Source organism: Aplidium turbinatum, chromosome 1, assembly GCF_918807975.1.
Source record: "Aplidium turbinatum chromosome 1, kaAplTurb1.1, whole genome shotgun sequence".
Classification (NCBI taxonomy): domain Eukaryota; kingdom Metazoa; phylum Chordata; class Ascidiacea; order Aplousobranchia; family Polyclinidae; genus Aplidium; species Aplidium turbinatum.
Window position 1 is genome coordinate 24,356,345 of NC_137472.1, and position 26,950 is coordinate 24,383,294.

The window sequence follows — 26,950 nt, forward strand, 5'->3', positions numbered from 1 at the left end:
GCAAGTGGTTCCCAACACGTTTTTAAGGTAAACCATTTAAAAAAAATTCAGTGTGGTAAAATTTTGATACCCAAACAAACTGCCGTAATATTTTAAAAGCTATGCAAGGTTGCTTGCAAACAAACAGCACAACAAAAGCAGTAACTATTTCAGAAAATAATATGTGTACTAATGAGATAGTTGTGCACACTTGCTGTCAGTGAGTTTTTGAAATCGAGACGTTATTTTGCTTAGTCATAGCCGCATGTCGGCTTCAACTTCCAGCCGGTTTTGCTGCTTCGTTTTCAATGCACACATGGCACTAAATCCAGTCTCACAAAGCCAAATGGAATCAGTTTTTAGTAGTTTAAGTAGCTGAAGAAGTTTCATCACTGGAAGAATGGATATGTCAATTTGAAGGAGGAACATTTCCAGATGCTTTATTCTGAATGCGACTGCAAGCAAGGAGGAATGAAGACTCTGCTCGATTGTAAAATGTTTCTTTCAAAAGACCATTTAATGAGCCTCATGCAAGTACTCCGCTTTCCACTAGAATGTGGTCACCACCCAAACTAGAAAAGATGTATCTTAAGCACTTGAAATATGCTAACTTGATGCGGAAGGCTGCAAACATACAAATAGTCTGTCAAACATTGGTGATTTATAGGACTGAATCTGTAATGCAGGCTTTACAATTGCTAAGTCATAGGTCTCAAGTATGTATGAATCATGGCATGCATCAGCAACTTGAATTGCAGTATTCATTGTGTGCTGCACAATATCAAGCCTTGTTGGTGGCTTTACAACTGACCCCATGTATGTCAGTGTTTGACTTGGCAAGTCATCTTTAGTAACTAGAAAATTCCACTCATACCACATTGGAGTATTGTCAACAAAGCTACGAGATATCATCCACGCATTGTCTCTTCTTTCAAACTGCTTAAGACAAGATGGCACCACAGTCTCGTGAATGTGAAAGTTCACGAGACTGTGAATTCAGTGAAAAGAAAGTCGAGGTTACGTTCGGACCACACGGGAATGAATATTCAATATTCATATCATAAACTTCATACTAATTTTCATGACAACCGTTTCGACCTTTCAGGTCTCATCAGTGGAGCTGCGCGTAGTCTATCAGGTTGCAACCAACGACCATGAGCTATGCACTATGTCGAGTGGCAGTGGCCATGTCCCCAGATAGAGTAACACAAAGACTAATTCAAGTAAGAATTTAATTTCGAAGATCAGTGAAGTTTCTCTGCATGTTAATCATGTCACAATGAAATAAGCGTTTTTCTTGATAAGAGTAGGCTATGACAACAGGTCTTTAAAGAGCGGAATGGCCCGTTTCGGTGAGTCCGATCTCTTAACAGGGGATTTTTTCATTTTTTTTTTTAAATTATTGGGTACCGTAGCCTAATTATCATTGCCGTTTTAGGGTTAGGGGTAGGGGTTAGGAACTCACCGAATCGGACTCACCGAATAGTAGCAGACCCTTAAAGAGAAACGGTCACACTAGTGAAAGTAAGAAGTTTATTTTTGAAATCTACACCAAATTTCAGTTGAGAAACACTTGTCAAACCTTACTGATCCAGACAGTCAAATAATCGACCTGGCTCCTGCTCTATGAATATTTGTCATTCCGAAGCTGTTTTTGAAATGCAAAGACTTGTTGATAGTAATTTGCATGAACAAAAAAAAGTTTTCGAAAGAAATCTTGGTTATCTTTGTAAGTTTTGTTCGTTTCTCAATATAGCAATAGGGTATAGTTGCCTTACTTATGTAGTGGACGTCGAGTAGTCCAAAGCATTGACTCATACGTAACTGTAAATTATTGCAGCAACATCCCGAGCACATCGGTGGTGGGGATCATCCGAGAATTATGTCTGGATGTGTAGGCTACAATCCACATGTATGAGTTTAATGCAGAAAACAAATCTTCAAACCATTAGGACATATTAACTCAAAAGGTTGCAACTGAAAAATGCCTAACTAACAGAACGTGGTGAACCGAATCAAAACATGACTCCTAACATAAATTAAACTGACACCACAACTGCAAACAAAGCGTGGTGAACTGACTGAAAGATGCCACGACTCAATGACTGAAAAAATCATAACAATGAAATTCAACGCTAGATGCATTGGTTTAAGAGAAAACCCAGTGTGATACATATCATGGTTGCTGGACTGATGTGCATAAATCTTTGATAAAGTTTTCATTATTTTCTGATGCAAGTGTTTTCATAGAAAGAAATGCTTCATCCAAAAGTGTTTAATCCACAATGCATTTTTTTTAATGAAATCCTTTACTTTATACAATATTGGCATTTTTTCATTCCACGTTGCTTCAATACTTTATCAGTATGGAGGTCTAAAATATTCTCAAATACTTGTAACTCAATACATCAGTGGTTCCAAACGTTTTTATAACCACGGTCCCTTTTTGTAGAATTATCAAGTTTGTAGATACTTAAATTTCTAAGAATGACCCCGAGTATTAATTTCTTAGAACTAGTTCCAAATGAACAAATCTAAGTGTAGATTTGAGTATTTTTCCTAAAATCAAGGCATTTTTCCTAACTTCCCAAGATTAAACAGTTTGGGAAAGCACTGAGTCAGGTAGTAACATCTTTCATCAGAGAAAACACGCTATAAACCATCATTTTAACTGTTTTAATGCCTTTAAGCTTCAATAAGCCCTTAAACTGTACAATAAGATCTAGTTAAGTTAAAGACCAAAAATCTTCATTAAAGTTACTGATGGTCTGGAAGAGTGGTTTTCAACCTGGGAGTGGTGAGCCGTTTTTTTGGAGGTTGCGAGAAGCTTGAAATTCCAGTGTATCTTTTATAATTATTTTTAATAAAAAAAGAATAAGATCTGTGTTTTCATGCAATTGACCATTCCTCGACATGGGATTGTGCTATTGTTTAACCCTTAGAAGGTTGGGCTCTCTGGAGTCTTGCTCAGTTTGGGGGGGGGGCTGTCGATTCTTCTTATGCTTTAGGAGTGATATCTCTGTTATTTTTTAAAGCACGGTTTCAAAACTTGGGATTCACTTTGTAAAATTATTCACGCTGAGCATATCCGAAAATTAAAACTATATGAGTTTTAGAACTGTTCATATACGTTGAAATATTGAGGTGACTTATGACGTTTGGGTTATTTGGTATTTTTTGGTAGAGTAATGAAGAACATGCATTGCAATGTTGTGATTAAATTTTTTTTACATAATCTCAATTTGAATCATTTGATTAACGAATCATTTGATTAACGAGGCCAAATTAATTACTTTCATCCAGCTGGTGGGAAAATTTTGATCAATAGAATATGAAATATTTCAGAGGATGTGCTGAGAAATGCCTTATATCTCTCAATTTATAACCTTTATTCGCTCAAAATTTCAGCTCAATAGAGGTGAATAAAAGTTAGGAAAAGTCAAGAAGTCTCATAGTCGCAGCCTCAGTGGTTTTAGAGATACAAATGTTGATACAAAAAAGTTGAATTGACAGCCCCCCCAACCTTCAAAGGGTTAAGCTTTCAAACGTTACAAAGCTTTCATTATACTGCATTGCTTTGTAGCCTACAGCAGTGGTTTCAAACCTTTTTAAAAAGCAACCGAATTTAAAAAAAAATGAAATCAGGATTTACATGTAATTCCCTTTTGTTTTCCAGTATGGAAAAAAAGATTTCAAGTGATGTTGAAAATATATAACATGAGCAATTGAGTGAGTAACTAAGTAGTAAGTATGCTTTGGGTAGATAATACAAAATTACAAAAAGCTGTGGGCACACATGTATTCCAAAATGATTGTTTTTAACATGTTTTCATCAACACATAATTATCTTAATTTCAGGGACACAAAATTGTCACTTTGTTTCAGCATTTAGTCTGCACATTCAATTTTTTGCTCTGTGCTTCTCCTAGCATGCTTTTCACAACTTACTTCATTACAGGCATCAGCAATTTATTTTCTCCGATTGTATTGGCTTTCTTTGGCTTTACTATTTGATAAACGACAATAAACAAACTGTAAACAGCACATTAATTTACTGCAGTAAATGCTTTCATCACATTTGCCTGTGATGTAAAAGATTGCCATTTACGGTATGTTAAAAAACTCAGCCGGTTTATCTACGTAGACTCGTAGAGTGGATGATTTTTTATTAAATAAATTTAATTTTTCTTTATCGATTTTTCTGATGAAACTTTACAACAGATTACACACTTTAGTTTTCTATTAAAGTCAGTGAAACCAAGTTTGAAAAAAGTCTCATCATACAGGGGCGCAACTGGGGGGGGGGAGGGGGTTTTAGCTGGCATGACAGCCCCCTTTAAAATTTGCAACTTCAAGAAGAGGGACGACTAACTAGACTGAGACTTACGTACTACTTAACGTGTGTCAGTTCAAGCTACGTTCTATGCATACCAAACTTGTTTCACGCTCAAGTCGCATAAACCGCAATACAAAATAATAACAGACCGTCATTTATTCACATGAACTTGTGTCAATGTTCAAATAAAAACAAATATAAATACATCGTACCTCTGTAAGGTTGGGATTAACGTAACGAAAACACAGAAATATAAAGAAGCTCACACAGTGGCCCAAAAAGAGCTGGAGTTGGGCCAACCTTCTTTGGGTCACTGTGTGCACAGGAAGACCACTAGAGAGCAGCCAGTCTGTAGTTTCATCATCCAAGACACACAGACCTTCCACTCTGCAAGGTGGTTTGAAAATGGTACAATCGTTGATTCCTTGACAAGAGGAAGAGGCCATTTCTCAACTGATGCATGGTTAAGTGCAAAACCCAACACCTGTACGAAGACAGTTGAGGCACACCCATGCCTGTCTTTGTAGGGAAAAAAGGGGAAAGGAACAGGCCGACAGAACAGGTGTGGGCATTGAGGGTGAACGAATGCAGTCTGGTAGGATTTGACTTCTATTCAGATTTTCATCTATGCTCCGCCCAATTAGCTGCAGAGATATTTTGTTTGTCAGCTTTGTTGAGCGGCTGGCATGAAGAGGTGTCTTGATTTTTGTCAACAGGGGTGCTCACTGCTCATTTGAAAGAGCAGAGACCTTGAAGTGAAGAAGGTGGTTGGGCTCCAATGCCATACAGTGTCGTAGTTATCTGTAAGGTTTAGGAAGACAGGGAGGGCCTTCTTTTTTTGCCTCAAAACAATGCTCGATGTCTTGGATTGATTGATTGAATCTTTATCCTCGGACTGGGAAAGCTTCTTGCAGAGCTTAATCCTGGCAGTTTCGCATACTTGTAGAGGCTTTGAATCACTGACACAGGCCCGGTCACCAAGATTAATTATTCCATCCATTAGATGCCGCTGAATGGACAGCAGTCCTTAATGTGCGTTGCTCAAGCACATGATTAAAAGAGTAGCCTAAATCCACGGTGGATCTTCTGCAACAAAAACCAACCTGCTTCTCAAAGGATCAGGTTAACATGGGCTAGACCAACTTTATAAGGGTTTTAAAAGAAGCGTAAAGAAGAGATATCAAATGAAGAATTTTAGGGAAGATCATAATAAACTAAACAATCTTTGCCCCAACAAAACGACTTTTTACAAACAAAGCAAAATATTTGTACGAAGAGCATAGCAAGTGGCTTCGTGACTGGACTAGAAAATTCATAAACTGAAAAGTTGCAATGAGACTGCTAAAGCGAGTCATCTGGTGCTCAGTAAAAGCAAATGCTCATACTAGATGGAATAAATAAAGTTTCATTTTTTAGTTCAGTTGACAGAGGCTGCACAGTGCACATACAAGTAATATATCAATAAATGAACATGCTTGTTTTTGCCAAAATATCTTTTAACTTTGACAAAAACTGAACAGTTGTATTCCTAATCTATCAACAGTAAGTTTGTTGGCTTTCCAAGAAAAATATGCTACAGTTTTCATAAGTTACGGTAATGAGTATAGTCACAAAAAGTCAACTTGCTTTTGGTTGACCAGAAAATTGATTTTTTATTAGCCTTCGGTAGAGACGAATTTGTAACGTAGCCAAAGCATATTTGCTGACATATTTGAATTATTATTCATATTTGCATTAACTGAACAGGGGGAAATCCAAAATTTCACAAAGTGACACAACTGTGCATGTCAATTGCACCTCTTTGACTATGAGCAGTACGCTGCTCCAGAGAGAAATACCTAGCCTACAGCCCTTGTTTGGCGAAAGTTGGCCAAACTGAACTTTGTTTAACACAAGAACTTAAAGCGCACTAGGTTAAAATGCAATTTGCAACTTGGCATCATGCTATAAATATTCTTGTTTTGTTTCTTTTAACTTAGCTGTGCTAGTGCAGCTTTTCTATGTCACTTTCTATCAAATGCATACAGCATGAAACCGGTTTGATGTCGAATCTACTTATTGTCTACAAACAATGGCAGTCACACTGTGATTAATGTATGCTTTTGTAAACTATGTGTGTAATACATTAAGAACCACTGTGGTGATGGATTACAACACAGTGTTGCTGCATGCAGAAATGCACACTCCATTTAGGGGTGTGCCATTAAAAAGAGGCACACAGTGAGTAGTGAGTAGTAAATTTTAATCAACAGTGAGTAGTAAAATTAAAACTGATTGTATCGGATAGTCATGCCAGCTTAAAAAAATATGATTGAAAGGAAAGCATACCTTCTTTCGGCACTCTTCTAGTATGCTAGCAACGCAACCGCTCTTGTTGGGGTACAAAACTACTTCTTCTTCCTTTAAATTAGGATACACAAAGACACACCGAAATTGTTTTTTATTTTCAAATTCATCAACTTTCATCGTGAGTTGTTGGTAATAGAGCCGCTTTGATGGCTTGCGAGTTCCATAAATCTGAAACAGTAATTAAACAGCATAAATTGAAAGGAAAGATTGAAAATATTAAAAACAAACAAATTTATTATCACGCGAGTCAGTTCGAGTTCGAGTCATTTCTTCCCTTTTCTTGATCATTTAAATTAAGAAATGAAACCCTTTTAATCTTTTCCGGTTACTTTAGGTCTGAAACAATCTTTAATTTAATTTTTTTTGTTCACATGTGTGTAACTCTGGATTTCGGGTAAAGAAAGCCAACATAAACCATTTCATTGATGTCCTTAAAAAATTGAAATTCCTTTTGGTGATGAAGAATATTTCTTCAAATAAAGGGAAACCACCATCAAATTAAAACAATTAACTTAGTTATCCATATTTAGCTGGTCATTAGATACCTGTAGAAGATCTTTGAGCTGACCATCAAAGTTTGATCGGATGACACTACCTGCCATATCACGAGCACTTTGTACACGAAAGAATTGAAGCATCATCGGATCTGTATCCAAGCGGTCGGCTACTTTATCCGCAAACTGTCAAAAAAAAGTATGTCACTGGAAGCAATCACGCTATATTTAAAAAATAAAAGTTATACAAATATACAGTACAATAACATCAAATATAGTTATTACTTTCTGAAACCTTTACAGCTTGTTTCACCCTAAAAAGGGGATCGTCAGAAGGTCATAAAAAATGTGCAAAAACAATAAATCGGTAATACCTGAAACGATATTAAAAACCCTTAATTTAATTCGCAAAAAAACCCTTAGAATTACAAAGAACTACCTCCATCCGATGTCACAAAAGCCTCAATTAAGACTTTCAAATGGTGACCAACCAAATTAAATTAAAACATTTGTGAAGTCATAGAGAAGCAAAATGCGATAACCGTGGTAACTTGCAGAAAGCAAATTAAATTTATGTTATTTGAAGTATTTGAGTTTAAATTTCTTATGATGACAACATTTACCCATCAGTTCAGAACGGTTGTTCAGAAGGTGGCTACAATTGGCCTTTAGAACGGCCAGCTTTTCAGCAAGATAAAGCCTACAATTATTGTGACTACCTCCACCATGAAGCCGAGCATAGCTGTGAATGGACTATGATGTTTTAGGATCAACAGTCAACACCCTTATCCTTAAGATTCCAAACCACTTTATAGATAGTTTTGTACTATTTCAGTTAGTAGACCGATCCATGAAGGAACATTTGTGGTTGGAGAAACGTTTTTTAGAAGTCGCTTTGTAACAACCAATGATATAAAGAACCTTAGGACTGTTATCAATGGTGGCTTTGTAAATAACTACCGTCAACCGGGGTTACTATGATAAGATTCAGGACATTTCTTTGCCTCCTCTCTCACATGTTGCTCAAAAAGGGTCTGTTTTTTGAATGAGTAACACTTTGGTCCTAAGCTTCTCAATAAAATAGAAAAAAATCATTTTTATGTTTTCACACTTTTTTATTCAACTTTAAAAATTATCGTAGTAGCCCCTGGGTTGGAGCTACTATGATAATACATTGTAAATACCTAAAATGTTCATTGTAGCCCTCCCTTGGGGCTTTTCTGATAGTTTTTTGCATTAAACAAAACACCACAGCAATAAAAAACATACGGAAAGTGTCAAAAAAACATTGTTAAGCACAGCTGCAATAATCGGAGGCACTCAATCCACCATTGTCTCTTGAGGCAGATTTTGTGATACCACAAATCACAATTGTCACATCCCTCCCAATCCACATCTCTGCTTCTACCTCGTGGAGGGTCCAAGAGGTTGCAGATGGCGCAAACTTGCCCTTCATCTTCACTGGAATCATTGGGTTCCGCAGCAGCACGTTTGCGTTTTCTTGCATCAGATCAAGATGAATTTAAATCAGCATTATCACATGATGAAATTGCTGCTCCTGGAGTTATCTTGGGACCACGTTTTCTTGATGCTGTTTGTCTTGGTGAAATATATTCCTCAAGCATTGTGGCGACTGCATTACCAAGCACTTTTTCAACTGGCTGAGAATTGGCAGGTGGCAGTCACTTCAGCACTTGCTCCTAGGTCTTTTGAGAAAATTCCACAGGCTTTAAACCATGAGACCAAATTTTGCTGCTTTTCGTTCAACCCATCACAGAGTCTTTTGAGCAACATAGGAAAAATATTCTTCGGAATGGAGTTTTTGGAACGACTCTCTTTCCTCCATTCTGCTAAAATTCGACGCCACGTTTGTTTACCTGGCCCAAAGACAGCATATGATAGCATTATCATAGAAACTCCCAAAATCAAAGTAGCCCCGGTTGACGCCTTCTGCAAGCATTGCCCATTCAAAGAGCAATCTGATTTCATCCTACAATACAATTGCAACCAAGCTGAGATGGTTCATTAATTATTCAATATTGATTTATTGCAGGTGGATATGATGCTTGCAACATTCGGAGTACAACTCAGGCCTCGAAATTTGTACTTTTTTCCGGCGGTCAAGCATGTCCTTCCGGACTGGCCCTTTCAGCGGACATTTAATATCTCAACCGGACATATTTTTTGCATGTCGATTTTGCACAAAATCACACTATCAGTATTGTGTAGTCGTGTTTGTAGAAGATTTTTTACAACAGAATAACTCTGTAACGGTTGATGGCTTAATTAACCGACCCTGAAGTGTACTGGAGCAGATTGCTTGCAAATAAATCAGTGCGTTAATGACAGTCGTGTAATGATGCAATAAACACAATTGAAAACAACAATCCAAATTTCCTTATTACAAAAGCAACTACGATCACTTATTCCGTGGTTTTCGCGTTATAGAATCGTTGTGCCAAGCGATTACTGCTGGCGCAGTGCAGAAATTCTATTTCTATCAGTATTAGCGTGAATAAGGGCGCCACATTCGCCTAAGCTCGTGCGGAACCCAGCTGAGACTTGCTTCTCTGTGACGTTTCTTTTTAACAAACGATCAATGTAACGCAATAATCTTCATTGCTAAAATTAGAATACATATTCTGCCGAAAAGTTCAGACAACTTAATTTCAAGGCAACATTGCAAGGCGTTGAAATGATGTAAAAATGGCTACTTTTGCCATCAGCTCATTAACCACGCCACTCTAATGTGATGTTTAAAGCAATTGCCTGTACTATTATTGTTTCAGCGCCGTATTTGTTCGCATTAAACAAACAATTGTAACAATTCAAATTTAAAATATATTTTGCTGCATTAGCTCTATTTTTGTCAAGAATTTTGCGGCGGTCATTTATGACCGACCAATGAGTCGGCTTCGGCAGACATTCGAGGTCATTCCGGAGGTGATGTCCGCCATGACCCCCGGATATTTCGAGGCCTGCAACTATACCTTATAGCTTAATAGTATTATGGCTGAATATCTTATGCAATCTATGATGGTGTGGAAAGTGGATGGAAATGAGTCTGAAATAGTTATTAGCAGGATTGTAGTGAACCTTCTCCCTAACCTTTTAAAAGGGTATCATTACAAACAGATGCAGTCTTATCAAATTCATTTTGGCCAAATGATGTGGCAAACAATCATTATCGAGATTTGTTTTTTAATGTTAGGTGGTTGGACTGGGCAGTAGGCATGGATATAAATAGGATCACTGTCGGGTTTCCAGTAAGGTCAGAATTTACCAGGTTGTAAATTCAAAGTCAGATCAAGAAAATCAGTTTCAGTTAGGCAAATTTCCACAGTAATACTTATTAAGTATTACTTAAGCCATGTTGTTTGAATGATTGAATAACATTTTTTCGCAAACAATCAACTTTTGGGCCAGATAAATTCCGCAAAATAGCCAGACCATCATCACGATTCATAATACAACTAAAGCATCTTTCTGTCAAGAATAGCAGAAAGTTTGTTCTAAATGTTCTATAATGTTCTTAATTTTCTTTTCAGGTATTACCGATTTATTGTTTTTGCATATTTTTTAGTACTTTTTGATGATCCCCTTTTTAAAACAAGTTGTAGAGGTTTTAGAAAGTAATAACTATATTTGACGTAATTTGCTCTGCTTGGCTTTTTTTCTTGGCATTGAGCACTTTTTGTAGTATTAATAGTATTGTCTACACTTATGTACGAAAATTGACCAGGGCAGGAGAGCCCTCTAGTCCAGTAAGACAATCTCCTAGTGATGGTGACACAAAATCAAATCACTCTCTTCCAACCTGCCATGAGCCAGCATGGAAGCAGTACGGCTTGTGAAATCACATGGAATAATATGTCAACCAATAGCTTCGCATCTAAGAGGAGGCTACCTCCGGATCCTCACATGTCGACGAGGAGGGCACATCAGCAGCCCCGGACTGATGTAAGACAAGTGAACAAGACAAGGTTACAAGAAGAAAAATAACAAATATTCAAGCTATGCACATACAATCCAAGGACAATCAACGACTTAAACACTCACGCACTTGAAGCAATGATCCATGAACTCGAAAATATGTATTGGGATGAGGTCGATCTAGCTGAAACCAAAGTCATGAAAAGCCAAATTACAATTCATAACACCTCTAATCACAAACTGTTCATATCAAGTAATGAAACCTCTTGACCTAACGGAGTCGGCTTCCTGGTACACAAATCCTATGCTCCCTTTGTGGAAGGATACCAACCTATATCTGACAGACTTGCTGTGTTACATCTTCAAGGAAAATTCTCAAAACTAGTTCTCATACAGTGCTATTTCCCTACCTCATCCCACCGTGATGAGGAAGTCCAAGAACTATATGACAAAATCCAGGTTATCATTGACAACGTACCAAAAAAAGATCACCTCTTCATTATGGGAGACTTCAACTGCAAACTAGGTCAACTACATAAAACATTCCCGTCATCAATTGGAAAACACACTCTGGTGACCGAAAATACAAGAGGAGAACTACTGGGCCAGTTCTGCATAAAAAACAACCTCCAAGTCACTAACACATGGTTCCAAAAGAAAAAGTTTTTTACTTGGACCTCTCCTGACAGGAAAACAAAAAACCAAATAGACTTTATCCTATCACGCATCTCGCCCTCTAGACTAAACGTCCTGGACAGCTCTACCTTGAACACTCCTGACATATCAGACCACAGAATGATACGTACAAAATTCAGAATAAGCTTCTCATGGCCTCAGAAGCGGAAACCAATCGCTGAACACTTCTAAGCAAATTTACAAAACAAATATATATGCCACTTTACAGCAAATGACAGACCCAGAGTCCATACAAGAAACTATAACTGCAGGACTACGGGATTTACGGGAAGCATCAGAAGTTGTTTTTCCCAGAACAATGCAACAAAACCAACCGAACTGGATGTCGCAACAAACTAAACAAGCCATCCAATCCAAACATAAAAATTAGAAAAGAACATGGATCCTCATCTACTCAATACAAAATCGCTAAATCTGAGTCGAAGAAGCTTGTGAAAAAAGACCAAATAAAGCAATTAGAAGATAAAATTGATGAACTCAACACCCTTCCTCCACACAAAATCTATTATGCTGAAAGAAACTTAAAACAAAACCTAAAAACATCAGTTGGGGAATTAAAGATGCAAAAGGGAACATCCTCACGAGCAAAAGCTGTATCCTCAAACGTTGGGCAAAATTCTATGAAGAACTCTATCACAACAATCCACAACAGATACTCATCGATGACTCTGCCTCTGACGAAATCCCATCTATTTTAAGAAGCGAAATACCTAATGCTATAAACAACTTAATGTATGAGAAATGTCCCGGTATAGACGGCATTTACTCGGAATACATCAAAGCAGGAGGCGAACCTCTAGGCCTAATCAGTAATCACATAGCTTCACCTCTTCAATTCTATATTAACAACGAAAAAGATACCCAGCAATTTTAAAGAAGGGTAGTAATTGTAATCTATGAGAAAGGCAACAGACTCGACTGCAGTAATTACCGTCCAATAAGTTTACTCAGTCATATATATACAAACTCTTTATCACTATAATTGCGGCATGCATAAAAAAATACCTATATGCAATTATGCATCCCTCCCACCCTACACAAGCAGCCTACCAACCAAGAGGAACAATCGAGCAAATCCTAGCGCTGAAACAAATTATAGAAAAGTCTATTGGATTCAACAATCCCGTCCATATCACCTTCATTGACTTCAAAAAAGCGTTTTGACAGTGTTAAATTACCCTGCCTTTGGCAAATTCTAGATAAAACTTCCATCAACAAAAAATACATCAACCTCTTGAAAGCAACGTATGACGACTCAAAAGCACTAATCAAAAAAAAACATCGGAACAACCAGACGACTCGATATTATAAAAGGCGTTAAGCAAGGATATGTCTTGTCTGCTATCCTGTTTTGCATCGTAGCTGCTGCAATAATCTCAGAAACAGAAAATGAGTGTACAACTGGATTCACCATCGGCGGTCATGTAATATCCAACTTAAGCTACGCAGATGATAGAACAATTCTAAACTGAAAATGCAGGAATGCCTAGATGCTCTGTCAAAAAATGCTGCTAAATTCGCTCTCAAAATAAATGTGTCCAAAACCAAATGTATGACAACCGACAAAACTAACAACACACTCAATCTCTCTACGGTAAACAAATAGAACAAGTACCAGAATTCATACATCTTGGCCACCGACTATCCGCAACCAACGATGGAAAGACTGCAGTACAACACCGAATTGGCTTAGGGTGGGCAGCATTTGAAATAAACAAAAATATTCTAACATCCAATAGACTCCCAATCAAACTAAAATCAAAAATCTTCAACACCTACGTTTTACCAGTGGTGTTGTATAGTCTAAAATGCGTAAATTGAACATCATCAACAATGAAAAAACTCACTACCTTCCAAAATTACATCATGAGAAGCATGACCAAAAAAAGGCTACTTGACCACACGAAAACAGAAGATCTTTTAACTAGAAACAAAACTACATCCAATTGCAGCAATAATAAAATCAAAAGTTTTAAAACTGTTCGGCCACACTAAAAGATCACAACTCGGAATCAGCAAAGTTTGCACAGAAGGCAAAGTAGAAGGAAAAAGAAAACGTGGCAGACAACCAAAACGATGGCAAGACAACATTCAATCATGGACCGGACTCAACTTGGCGACACTGGGCGAGCTGGCTAAAAATCGCCACTCTTGGAAGCAAATAACCCATGTTGATGCGCAATCTGCTGCAGGCGGTGATGACGACTGATGATAATGTACAAAAACGAATTGCTTTGAGTAGGTGCTTGTAGTTGGGACAAAGTACAGCTCAATTGATCAACTCACTTTATTGGTGTTTTCACTGTCATGTGAAGGTACGGTATAAAATAATACACCCTTCGTTCCTTCAGTCACTACCAATCTAAATAGTTTGTAGTATGCTTTTATTTTGTAGTCTAGAACAACGATATTCTACAAAGAGTTCTCGAACCCTTTAGGCAGTGGTTCTTAACCAGGGTTCGATCGAGCCCCTGGGGTTCGATGAAGCTGTTTCAGGGGTTTGGCGCAAACGTCCTCTGAAACATTAACACACGCCACACGGTCTACTGAATGGTATATCAGCGAATATTTTTGGAAAATATACTACAACAGCAGATATAAACAGTCCATGCTTGGATGCCATCATCGAGCTTCAAGAAAGTGAGGTGCAAAAAATAAACTTCAACACAACAAATCTTCAAACGTTTTGGTGCAAACAAATGGAAAGTTATCCTCTTTATCACAAAAGTTGTCCTTGAAGTTCTCATGCCATCCGTAACCACGTAAGACAGCTCAACAATATAAAAAACACCGACATGAGCATGCGCTTTCTACAGTATTCTGATGGATGTTAAAGCACAAAAACGAAACCGGCTTCCATGCAAAAATGACACAAGAATTTCTGTTTTCGAGAGAAAGCCTCGAATCTCACTATTGTTCTCAGAAAAACAACAACAAAAGTCTCATTGACACAGTAATGTAGCCTATTATTATTAAATATGGCACATTTTTGTTTTTGTGAATCACCGAAAATTTGGGGTTCAATGAAAGCTTGCATACTAACGTAAGGGTTCGGCAGGTTAGTAAAGGTTAAGAACCACTGCCTTAAGGAGTCCATATAAAAAAAAATTCGAATTTGCAGCATAATTAATAAATTACGATACTTAAAAGTTGTTTGTGGTTTATTAGTGTAATTGGTTTGAAGATTTGCTTAATTTCCTGTTGAGATGTGACATAACAGAACATACCTACCAAAAAAAATTTAATATGACATTCAAGGAATCTAATATACAATAATACCAAAATAATATTCACTGTCTCACCATCGAGCTACCACATTGTAATGTGTAAAACAAAGAATTGTCTTACAATGCAGCTGGGTACCATGATAAACAGAAAAGATTAAAAATTCTTCTCCACTGTATGAAACATTTGTTTTAGTCGTCGTGTGAGCCTCTGGGGACGAGGGTCTATCCTTTTATCACCCCAGATTCACGATGTTCCCGGACTACACTGGAAGGCTACTAGAGAGCAGCCAGTCTTTGGTTTCATCATCCATGACACGCCGACCTTCCACTACATTAGGTGGCTTGAAGATGGTACAAATTCATGATGTGGTCTGCGGTTTGTTCCTCGGCACCACATTCACAGGAGGACACCACATTCACAAGAGGCCATTCCCCATTGGTGCATGCTTGAGCGGAAAAGCCCGACGCCCATATGGAGACGGTTAAGGTGCAGGCGCACCCATGCCTGTCTTGGTAGTGTCAGGCCAATGGGGCGAGTGTCGGCGTCGGGGATGAATGAATAGAGTCTGGTGGTGCTTGACTTCCATTTATGGTCCGCCCAAGCAGCCGCAGAGATGTCTTGTTCATCAGCTTCCTTGATCAGAAGTTTAGCGGCTGGCACGAATGGGTGTCTTGATTTCAGTCGATGGGGGTGCTAGTTTGGGAGAGCAGAGATCTTGTGGTGGAGAAGGTGGTTAGGCTCCAATGTCTGTCGACCAAGGGACAGAATGGCTTCTTCGCAACGAAACTCAGCAGGTTGGATGCCAGTGAGAATGGGGAGATTGTCCAGTGGTGTGGTACGCAGGCATCCAGTAACTGTGCGTAGGGTGCTGTTTATGGCAGTGTCGATGTTATGGCAGTGAGCATCCAGTCACTGTGCACTGTTTATGGCAGTGCCGATGTTATGGCAGTGAGCACTACGGCACCAAACAGGTACACAGTACTCTGCTGAAGAGTAGACAAGGGCTAAGGCTGCTATACGCAAAGTGTCAGCCCTCGCCTCCCAGGTGCTTGAGCAGCGCAGCGCGGATTGTCAGTTTCTTGCGCAGTGACACCAAATGGTGGAAGTATGTGAGCGATCTGTCCAGTGTCACCCCAAGATCCGATAGCTCAATTGGTTAGCGCCTCACTTCTGGAACAAAGAAGCTTCAAGATCAAGTGGTGCTGGTTCGACTCTCGGGGTGTGTGCTTGAGCAACGCACGTTAAGGACTGCTCTCCATTCAGCGGCATGTAATGGATGGAATAGTTCCCCGGCAACAAGACTTCACAAATCGAAAACTTCACTCTGTCAATCTCGATGACCGGGCCTGCATTAGTGATTCAAAGCCTCTACAAGTATGCGAAACTGCCAGGATTAAGCTCTGCAAGAAGCTTTCCTAGTCCGAGGATAAAAATTCAATCAATCAAGATAATTTGGTTCGGGGCAGAAGGACAGAGATTCTCCATTGTTCTGGAGGTGTAGCTCACGATCAGCTTCCCGATTGTGGAGGTGGAAAGCTGTTGCCACAGTTTTGGTTTCGCTGAGTTTCAGTCGCCAGTTCTGGAGAAAAGCTGAGAGAGATTTCATGTATTGGCTCAAGGTGTCTTCTAGATTTTCTCAAGACTTTGTGGAGTGGAGAGTTGCCAGGTCGTCAGCGTAAGCGTATTTTACAGAGACGGTAGTTGGCAGGTCGTGGTTGTACTGTAGATGTTGAAAAGAAGTGGAGCCTGTGGAACGCCGTTTTTCACAGTACACGACATCTGGGCGACGGTAGCGAAAGTTTTGCCGTTCGGAACGATAGTGACATATACATATAATTTATTTAGTTGCTTTGCGGCGTCACGGCTTATCGTGAAGCTTAAGAGAAACCTCTCGACCGTTATCGAAACTTGTAAGTCACAATACCAATGCTGATGATGCGTTCTGTTGAAACTTTTTTCGGTATAAGCGACAGGAAGCAGAATCATCCGGCAACCACTGCGAAGTTTTGATACCGTGTGACTTCAAGTCTTAAAATGTAATGACTAGGGCCAGTAAAAGTCATTAAAGTCTTTTTTTTTGGTGGTATAGAAAGTTGTCAAACTGATAATCAGTGAAACAACGATGTTGCTACGGGGGTCAATTTAAGAAGTTATAAAGTTATATTTTCTGTTTTAGATCATCAAATATGACTTTTCATGTTTACTTTAAAATATAAAGATTGAACCCTGGTAACTTTGTAAATGCAGTTCAAACAGCTCCTGTAGACATTGAAATTTGATAGTTTGTAGAAGGGAGGCAATGAGAGTTCTCACGCTGAGTTTCATGAAGCATTGAAAGCAACATTTTTATTATTTTTTGTAGCCTAGTGATAGCGGTTGCTGTTTGAGATGTTTATTTGCATTGTGACATCATCTTTACAAATTATTTTGCAACACACAATCCAGTCTCTGAATATTATAAACACTTGCGGTAAGTCACTAGGTCAGCCAGTGCTAAGATCTTAACTACGAAGTAGCTGGTTTGGTAGTTACATGCACTAGACATTTTAATTTTTGTAGTGATTTTCAAGCAAAACAGAAGTTTTTTGTTAGTTGTTCGAGAGTGTTATTGTTCAAAATACATCTAAAACTTGTTTGTGTTTTCTCTGACTCAATAGTGGCTCGGAACTTTCTGCCATATTTCGTACCGAAGTTTTTTCTGACTTGTTTGTAAAAGAAGCCGAGCATCGTTCGAAACTCGAAAGACGCTTTCGATTGTGATGACAACTACAACTTGCCATATGTGTTTTATACCAAGTATTCAGATCATTTTAACTTGTGAGCATGCTTCTCCAGAATGTCGTGGTATACAGATATATAGGTCACCAATCGAATGATTGTCTGCAATGGGTGAAATGAGGTAAAGGTGTGACAGAGGCATGCGATCAAAACAAAGACAAGTGTCTGCAATCCCAGAGCATAATCTTATGTGCTAAACATTGTACTGCAATTCTGCAAACAACCAATTTTTGCACACCTGGGCTTCATTACCCAGACAGCAAATTAGTCGCTTTTTAAATTAATTCAACGTCTGCAAACGTTGCATCTATGTAAAAAACGATAGATTTGTTGTCTGGGTTAAAACAGAAGAGCAGACAAAAGGAATAATCACACTTCCCAATAATGTGTGAAACAAACATTGAGGCACCAACATTTTGAATAGAAAAAACGCAGTCAGTATTGCAATGATAGATCTAAACAACTTTTCAAAAATCATTTGGTGATCTGCTTTGCTAATCTCCGTAGTTAATGATTCGTATGTAAGTTTTTACATGTATTTTGAACAATAACACTCTCGAACAACTAACAAAAAGCTTCTGTTTCGCTTGAAAATCACTACAAAAATTAAAATGTCTAATGCATGTAACTACCAATCCAGCTACTTCGTAGTTAAGATCTCAACACTGGCTGACCTAGTGACCTACGGCAAGTGTTTATAATATTCAGAGATTGGATTGTGTATTGCAAAATAATGTGTCAAGATGATGTCACAATGCAAATTAACATCTCAAACAGCAAGCGCTATCACTAGGCTACAAAAAATAATGAAAATGTTGCTTCCAATTCTTCATGAAACTCAGCGTGAAAACTCTCATTGCCTCCCTTCCACAAATTATCAAATTTCAATGTCTACAGGAGCTGTTTGAACTGTATTTAGGAAGTTACTAGGGTTCAATCTTTGTATTTTAATAAAAAATGTAAATTTGATGATCTAAAACAGAAAGTATGACTTTATAACTTCTTAAATTGACCCCGTAGGAATGTCGTTGTATCACTGTTATCAGTTTGACAACTTTCTGCACTACCAAAAAAAAAGACTTTAATGACTTTTACTGGCCCTAGTCATTATTAGAGACGTACCGATACCAATATTTTGGCCAATACCGTTATCACTTTTTTAGGCTGATACCAATATTTCGGACGATACTTTAGTAGTGTTACAAAAAGAAGGAATTTTGGTATTTGCAAGGAATTATATCAAATGCTAAGTTTTACCTTATTTGCATAAAACTATTCAAAAAAGCTTTGAATTGGCATAATTTAATTAAAGATTCAAGAATCCAATCTCAACCGCATTGTTGTGTCATAATAGTAGGTTTTAGTAATGAAAGGCCACCATGATTGAGGACTGGGGTATAAGAGAAAAAACATTACATCATAATTGGGGTTTCTGAAAAATTGATAAAGGGTTTGTACAAACTCTCCAAATAGGCTATAGAATTGATTTAAGATGTAAAATGTAAACCAAGTGATTTGTGTAGTGGTACAAAAATTATTCGACAAGTAATGTGCAATAGGGTGGATAAAAAAAATGAATCTTTGGGTTCGGCTTAGTGCATCTGCCAAAAGTTGCAGTTTTGGCTATTATTTACGTTGGTACTTGAAAAAACATTTTTGACCCCGTTTGACCCCTATCCAAATGCTCTCTAGTGGCCGTCGAGCCAAAATTCCTTAAATTGGCTATAATTTTTTTTCTAGTGGGTGTAGGCTAATGGTTTTGGTGTCTAACCCCACTAAATCAAGGCTTGGGAAGTCAATTCTGCAATCTAAAATGATGCATGGGCATTGGGCAGCCAAAATTGCATAATGACATTTTTGCTCTAAAAAACGCATTTTTATGGGGAAGAAATGACATTTTTAGATATTTTGGGCAATGGGCAGTTTTATGGATGAAATACTAAAAAAGTGTAACCTAGGTATGGTATAACACACCAGTATATGACCATTTGTGTGCAAACTGGCCTCTTGTCCAATGAGGTGGTGGTGGTGATATGAGGCCTAAGTGTAAACTTAACTATTGCATTTATCACAGCTTTATTTATTGTTTATTTAAATGGTTTATTTACAATTGAGTTTATATGATGTTTACTAGAGGCAAAACTTGCATTTGGCTTCTGAATAAGCATCCCATTGAACACATCCTGGGTAGCGTGCACACAGCCCCCTTGTTTTTTACTTTTTTTGTACTATTGACTTGTAGATTTGTGAGATTCTTCCACAAGCCAAGAATCTTTGCTGGACCAAAATCAGTAGAATTGAGGCACGTTTATGTGGGCCACCATCCCATTCAAATTTTCAGGTTTGCCATTAAGTAAATATGGAATTATTTTCACGCTTCTTGCAGAATTTGTATGTTTTAACAAAATCATATGCATAAAACTCATAAAAGTATGCCTGTTTGACTATCTATTGTACAAAGAATTAAAAGAATATGCTTGTCTATGCGAGTTCTCTGTGAATTAACATTTTTTGCGGGTTTGTTGGAATAACTAAAAATACAACTTCAGTGAGCGGAAGTGGTCTAAAATTCTACTTTCACACTAGAAATAGATCTATTACACATTTAGAAGGTTAACAATAGGCTAGTAAGTTTGCTACAGGAAACTTGAATCCGTATAACTGCTAACTTTTACAAACACACTTTGTCACATTTCTAAGGCAATGTGATCGATTAGTCTAATCTGTGCAAGAGGATATTAGGTTTTTCTCTTTCTCAAATTAGGTGTGTCTTTTCTGTTGGCTTCAACTATTTGTAAAGTGTTTTGATAGTGTTCCTCGTTTCTGGCACTATGTAGGTAATCGGTGCTCAGTTTAACTCCACGTTCAGCCACATCATTTGTGACATTGATGGAACCAACATTGTAAACAGCTTTCTGGTACGACTTTGATTCAGACCATTTCTCTACTGATAAAGGAAGAAAATCATCATTTATCTCTAAAACAGAAAAAAAGAAGTCCTTTTTGATAAAATCTGTCAGTTTTGATTCCAGATTGATTTCTGATAGAAAACGTGGTTTCCTGTAGCTAGACAGTGTTAATCCGATCTGCTGGTGTAAAAACAAGATCTGTAGGTTTTACATGTATAAATTCATCAGCCATCTGACGTTTTTCTTCTTCCTAAACTTCAGAGCTGAACAGTGCCAGTGGTACCATCTCAGCAGAGAGATACCAAAAGTGACATTTGAAGCTACGTTCAGCAGAATCTGATATCAACTTATGTACTGCTCCGTATCTGAGAATGTTCTTGTACATAGTCAAACAGTTCTAAGGAGCATCTACAATAACACTACACACTGAAACCAATATGTACATTGTACAGTAGACAAGTGAAATAAAGTTCATGAGATGTTTCAGTTTAGCCACTTGTGGAACTGATGTGATAGTTCCCTTAGGTAACTTAGCTATTTGGTTTTCCAGGAGCACCAATTAAAAGGAATGAGTCAATTTGGCCATCTATCTGGCCTTGTGTGTGGCCCCAGGACGGTAGAATTTCACATTTTGTAGACCAGGACTGATGTAAGCACTGCACATTGCACAAGTTCATAAGTTCTTTATAGTTGCCTCAAATGAACAATTTGCTTTGTGCAAGTTGAACGTCATCTTCGAGGTTCTCAATGAGATCGTGTGTTGTTACTGGAAAGCTGTTGATATCCAGTGTACTTAGCAGTTGGCCACTGTGGAATAGAATCCCAGTTCTTGCGGAGTCTCATGAAGATGCTCATTTCTGGTTATTTTGAAACCTCTAGCTTTAAATCGTCTTCTTCTTCTTCTTCTTGCTTATGAGGCAGCAATTCAGGTAACATCTCCCAATTGTTGCAACCAGAGCAGTGTCTTCATATCAGGGTCTATGAGATTCACATGTTCTTCAGGTCGAAACACTGGACAGTGATTTATGATGTGCTGTGCTGTTTGACAGTCACCACAAATACAGGCTGGTGAGTCACACAATCCCCAGGTAAACATATTGTGCTTGAAGCGACCAACAAATTTAAATCGTCAAAGATACGTGACACAACGATTTCACCGATGTGATGTAAACAAGCTGACCAGAGAAGTTCCTTATCTTAAGAGCTACAGTAGAAGCAGTTTTTGTGTTTCTTTTTTAGAGTATTTTTGTCATTTTTTGCACTCAGGATCCTATTTTCTTTCCTTCTGAATCGTGCGAATGAAATAGTCAAATCTGGCTATTGCGCTGTCCTGTCGCTGTCAGTCATCATTGCTTTTAAGAAAGATATGTCTGTAGGATTTGATATAAGCTCCTCAACAAAACATTAACAGACTGATTTTGCCTGAACCCGTTGTTGTGCATTTTTTGTCCATTACTGTAACGCTATGGATAACTGGATGCACAAATTAAAGGCATTTTTGCAAAACTTCATACGGTAATTGTTTGCTTTTATATGTTTGCTTTAGTGTATTAACAGCAATACCTTTAGAAGCATTATGAATTTGTTTTTCTTTGCCCTTTTTTTAACATTTTGAGGTCCAATTTTTTTTTTTTAAATTTCCCAATTTTCAAAAGCACCCCACGGAGATGCTTGGACCTTGTTGACACCAATATGTAGACATCATCCCAGGGGTGATTTTGCATCTCAGGGGTCTACTTAGACTGCAAAAGGTTAAAAAAACAATAAATTTCCAACTTTTTCAAGCATTTTTGCTGAATAAAGGCTCTGATGTCATTTTGCTTGCCCATAGATGATTTTAGACTGCAGAAATGACTTCCCAAGACTTGATTTAGTGGGGTTAGACACCAAAACCACAAGCCTGCACCCACTAGAAAAAAAATTATAGCCAATTTAAGGAATTTTGGCTCGGCGGCCACTAGAGAGCTCTTGGATAGGGGTCAAACGGGGTCAAAAATGATGTAAAAGATAGCCCAAACTGCAACTTTTGGCAGATGCACTAAGCTGAACCCAAAAATTAATTTTTTTTGATCCACCTTAATGTGCAACCTAAGGACGGTAAGCACTTTAACATACTGATATCCCATTGAACCATGAACATGTAAACCATCAACCAATCAAAAGCTACGCTGTTCATGACGTCATCAAGGTTGTGTTTCTTGGAACAAAGAGAAAATGCAACTTCTCACCACTGCTGGGAAGTTGCATTTCCACCACCAGCTTCCCACCATCTCTTGTTTGTTGTGTAATTACCAAAAAAAGTTTAAAGTAATAATCAACTCACTGGCTGAATGCTGAAATGGTCACAATTGGATAGACAACCTAACATCTGATGGTTTGCGGTTCGGGTTCGTTCAATTGGATATCAGTATGTGAAATTTCTTACCCCTAAGCCAAGGGCGCTTGTCGTTTGGTTGAGAAGCTTTTGGTGGGCCAAGACTACCCAGATAGCAAAATGTATAATCTTGCATGGTTTTTACGTTGCTAAACGTTTAAAAAACCCATGTAAACTTGGTTGTTTTTAGTAAGCTGGTTCTATCAGTTTGTGATTTAATTCCCATGTTTCATTGTAATAAACTCATCAAGCTTAAACAATGTCAGAGTAAGTAGGCTGCGTATTGCACAACGAACTCCCACAGGGCCACAGTTATCACCACTTGCTGCTGATAAGTCAAAGAACATCTATGTCGTTTGATGTTGCCGATTTGCGTCACATTTTTGTGTTTTTTTATACTGATATTTGCTCTTCGCTATTTCTGTTACGTTACTTAATGTGGTGTAGCACCTGTCATCACGGACCACCACCATCTCTCAGCGCAGTATGAGTTTTGCGATTTTGAATGTTAGGCTACAGAATAAAAATCGCCGGAGGCTAAATTTTCATGTCAAGTTAAATATTTTTGCTTTTAGAGTGCCCCACGATCGAATTTGTTAATTCATTATTCGATAAAATGTTTAAATGATGTCATTACGCCGATTTGAGATATAATTTCATTCATGACGTTGTATGGATGAAAAACGTTCACAAGTTCTATACTCTGCTGAGAGTAAAAAAGAAACACAAATGATAAACATTGAAGAAATTGAGTCTCCTGCACAACTTAAGAATCGAACAACGCAAAACTGCTGAAACAAAACGTTTTGTTTATGTGAAAGAATCACTGCAAGCAACCAATGTTAAAAGGTGCGCGCAGCTGCGCAAGAAGTCATGAGAGTGTGACGAATCAAAAATTTGAACAGGTTGTTATTTTTCTACATCAATGTGACGTTAGTTACTACTATAATAAAATTATATCTTTGCATTTGTAAAAAAATCCGCAGCAAACGCCTTTTTTACATGTTTAGTATCGGCCAAATTTTGTCGATACCGATACTAAAAAAATGGCCGATATCGCCGATACCAATATATCGGTACATCTCTAGTCATTACATTTTAAGACTTTAAAAGTCATATTTGATGATCTAAAACAGAAAATATAACTTTATAACTTTTTAAATTGACCCCCGTAGCAACATCGTTGTTTCACTGATTATCAGTTTGACAACTTTCTATACCACCAAAAAAAAAGACTTTAATGACTTTTACTGGCCCTAGTCATTACATTTTAAGACTTGAAGTCACACGGTATCAGAACTTCGCAGTGGTTGCCGGATGATTCTGCTGCCTGTCGCTTATACCGAAAAAAGTTTCAACAGAATGTATCATCAGCATCGGTATTGCGACTTACAAGTTTTGATAACGGTCAAGAGGTTTCTCTTAAGCTTCACAATAAACCGTGACGCCGCAAAGCAACTACATAAATTATATATGTCACCACCATTCTGAACGGCTAACCTTTCGCTACCCTCGCCCAAGTGGGATTCGCCCAGTTGGTCTCACCCAGATGTCGTGTACCGCTTTTTCAGACGTCTCAGTCTGCTTTGCCGTGAGTTGCCGGTGGTGAGGGTGAAGCTTCGATTCCTGACAAGTTCCATAATCATATGAACCATATGTCGGTCAGGAAGCAGATGAAGCAGCTTGCAAGTAAGGCCGTGATGCCATATGGTGTCATAGGCAGCTGTGAGATCTAGAAAGACAGCGCCGGCCTTCTTTTTTGCCTTAAAGCAATCCTCGACGTCTTGGGTTAAGAGTGTGATCTGATCTACGGTGGATTTTCTGCGATGAAACCCAGCTTGCTCTTTTGGAAGGAGCGGGTCGATGATTGGGTTGACGCGGGCATAGATCAGTCTTTCAAGGATCTTGAAAGGAACACAAAGGGGGATATCGGACGATCTCCTTGGGTCCTCTGGTGGCTTGTGAGGCTTAGGGAACGCAACCACTAAAGTTCTTCAGATTTTTGGGATTGTGAGGCAGGGCTGTAGCCAGACCGCAGAGCAAGGGGGGGCCGAAAAAATGAATCATTTGTAGCTGTTGCTCGAGAATGTTGGGATTTTGCCAGGGGGGCGAGGGCTACGGGCCTGTTTTGAGGTGATGCAGACTGGAAGAGAAGAATCTACGTAACCAGGACTTTAGGGCAGGGCCAGCATGGAGCACAAGCTCAGGGCAGATCTTATCCGGCCCTGGAGACTTGTGTGGTTTCACTAGGCAGAGGGCGGTGGTGAATTCCTCTGGAATGAAATATCCAGAGAATGTTTCTTCTTGTGATGTTTCCACTCGCCACAGGGCAGATATTTCCTTGGCAACAAGGCAGGATGCCTTGCGGTCCTTTGTGTTGTAGACCCCGTTTTGCATTAGCTGGGAAGCGATGGCATTAGCAGAAACGGAACACTGACAAAGAGAGTTTTTTGAGCGCCAAATGAGGTTGTTGATGGTGCTCCATGCTTTGTGGCTTGAGTGTGAGAAGTCGATGGTTTGGACAGCTTCGTTCCATCGCTCAAGCTTCTTTGTGTCTAGCCGCTCAAGTACTCTGGTGGCGGCGGTATTAGAAGTAGCACCAGGTGTGGCGCCTAGCTCTAGGTAGGAGCGATAGAGAACCTCACACTCAGAGACCCAGGATGGTGTATAGCTGGAGATGGCCACATGGTATTATGGCCTTTGCCGCTGTTATTATGGCATTGCAGAAGTCCTGGTATGTCTCATCTGCGATTCTGCGTTGCATGTTTCAGTCGATGGTAACTTTGCAGCAGACTCATTGGTCAGGAGGCTGTATTGATTCCAATCGGCTTTTTTAAAGTTTCATCGCTTCACAGGTGAACTTGGGACAGGAGCCACAAGTTTTGGGGCGATGATGAGGGACGCCGGTGTTGGGACTGCAGGAACTTCTCAAGCACACGTCTGTCTGGAAGAGAGTTGTCGACACTTGCGAAGGCCAAGTCAGGGTTTTGTCCCTGTTTCCCAGCGGCCGGAGTGGAAACTGGCTGGTTCCTTTGGATTGAATAGGAGGGAAAGATGGTTTGTAGAGGCCCAGTCAGCCAGCAATTCTTCGTCGCTGCTTGTGTTATAGTAGCCCCAGTTGATGTGTTGGCAGTTGAAATCGCCAGCGTAGAAACTGGGGGAGGGGAACGTTGGAAGGGATGGTGGCAACATTCGCGAGGGTGGGGGCTTGTAGATTTTGACGATGCTGTAGTGTGAGATGCAAATGCACACCTACTCAATCTCGGCATCAGTTGGGGATTGGTCGACAAAGGTCCACTTCAGGCTCTCATGGACAAACGTGGCAATGTCGTGCTTCCTTCCTAAGGTAGACCTGGAAAGCGTGTAGTTGGGAATAGCTAGCCTATCTGCATAGGTGCAGTGGGTCTCTTGGAGGGGGGTGACGAGTGCCCGGTATGTTTTAGTTAGGTGACGTGAAAAACTACAATTCCAGATAACAACACTTTTGAAGTGTCTGCAAGTGTCTGATACAGATTTGAAGGTTTCAAAAAGGGTTAAGACCTCTGGTCTAGAAAATGATCTTTATTGTTAGAATTTTGTGGAGTGAATTGAAATAATGTAATTATATCAACGTCTCCACATTAATGCTATATGAATCAATACCACCCAAGTTTGACCGCTAGCAGTTGCAATGCATTGAACCTAACAAATGTCAAAGCTTTTAAACCTTTTTTACACAGTACAATACCAAAATCTAAAAGACCAAACAATGAAACTAATGGCATAGAAATAAATAATGCATTAAATTGTTCATCACAACAATTTCACAATAACGAATGGCAAATATTATGTCACAGCTTGTTTAATAAATGCCACCGTGTTTAAAAGCACTTCA

The 26,950-nt window shown here is 38.8% G+C and overlaps 1 protein-coding gene and 1 pseudogene across 1 annotated transcript in view; both read right to left on the reverse strand.

The window, feature by feature from the left end:
* The window catches only part of LOC145770977 (ubiquitin carboxyl-terminal hydrolase 7-like), a 163,712-nt gene that overhangs the window by 5,043 nt on the left and 131,719 nt on the right, over nucleotides 1-26,950 (reverse strand). The window contains exons 8-9 of the mRNA XM_082582719.1: nucleotides 7,210-7,344; nucleotides 6,644-6,832 (exon numbers count right to left, since the gene is read on the reverse strand). Of these exons, the coding sequence (XP_082438845.1) occupies nucleotides 6,644-6,832; nucleotides 7,210-7,344 (324 nt within the window). The remainder of the gene's footprint in view (nucleotides 1-6,643; nucleotides 6,833-7,209; nucleotides 7,345-26,950) is intronic.
* LOC145775605 (uncharacterized) lies at nucleotides 8,450-9,063 on the reverse strand (annotated as a pseudogene).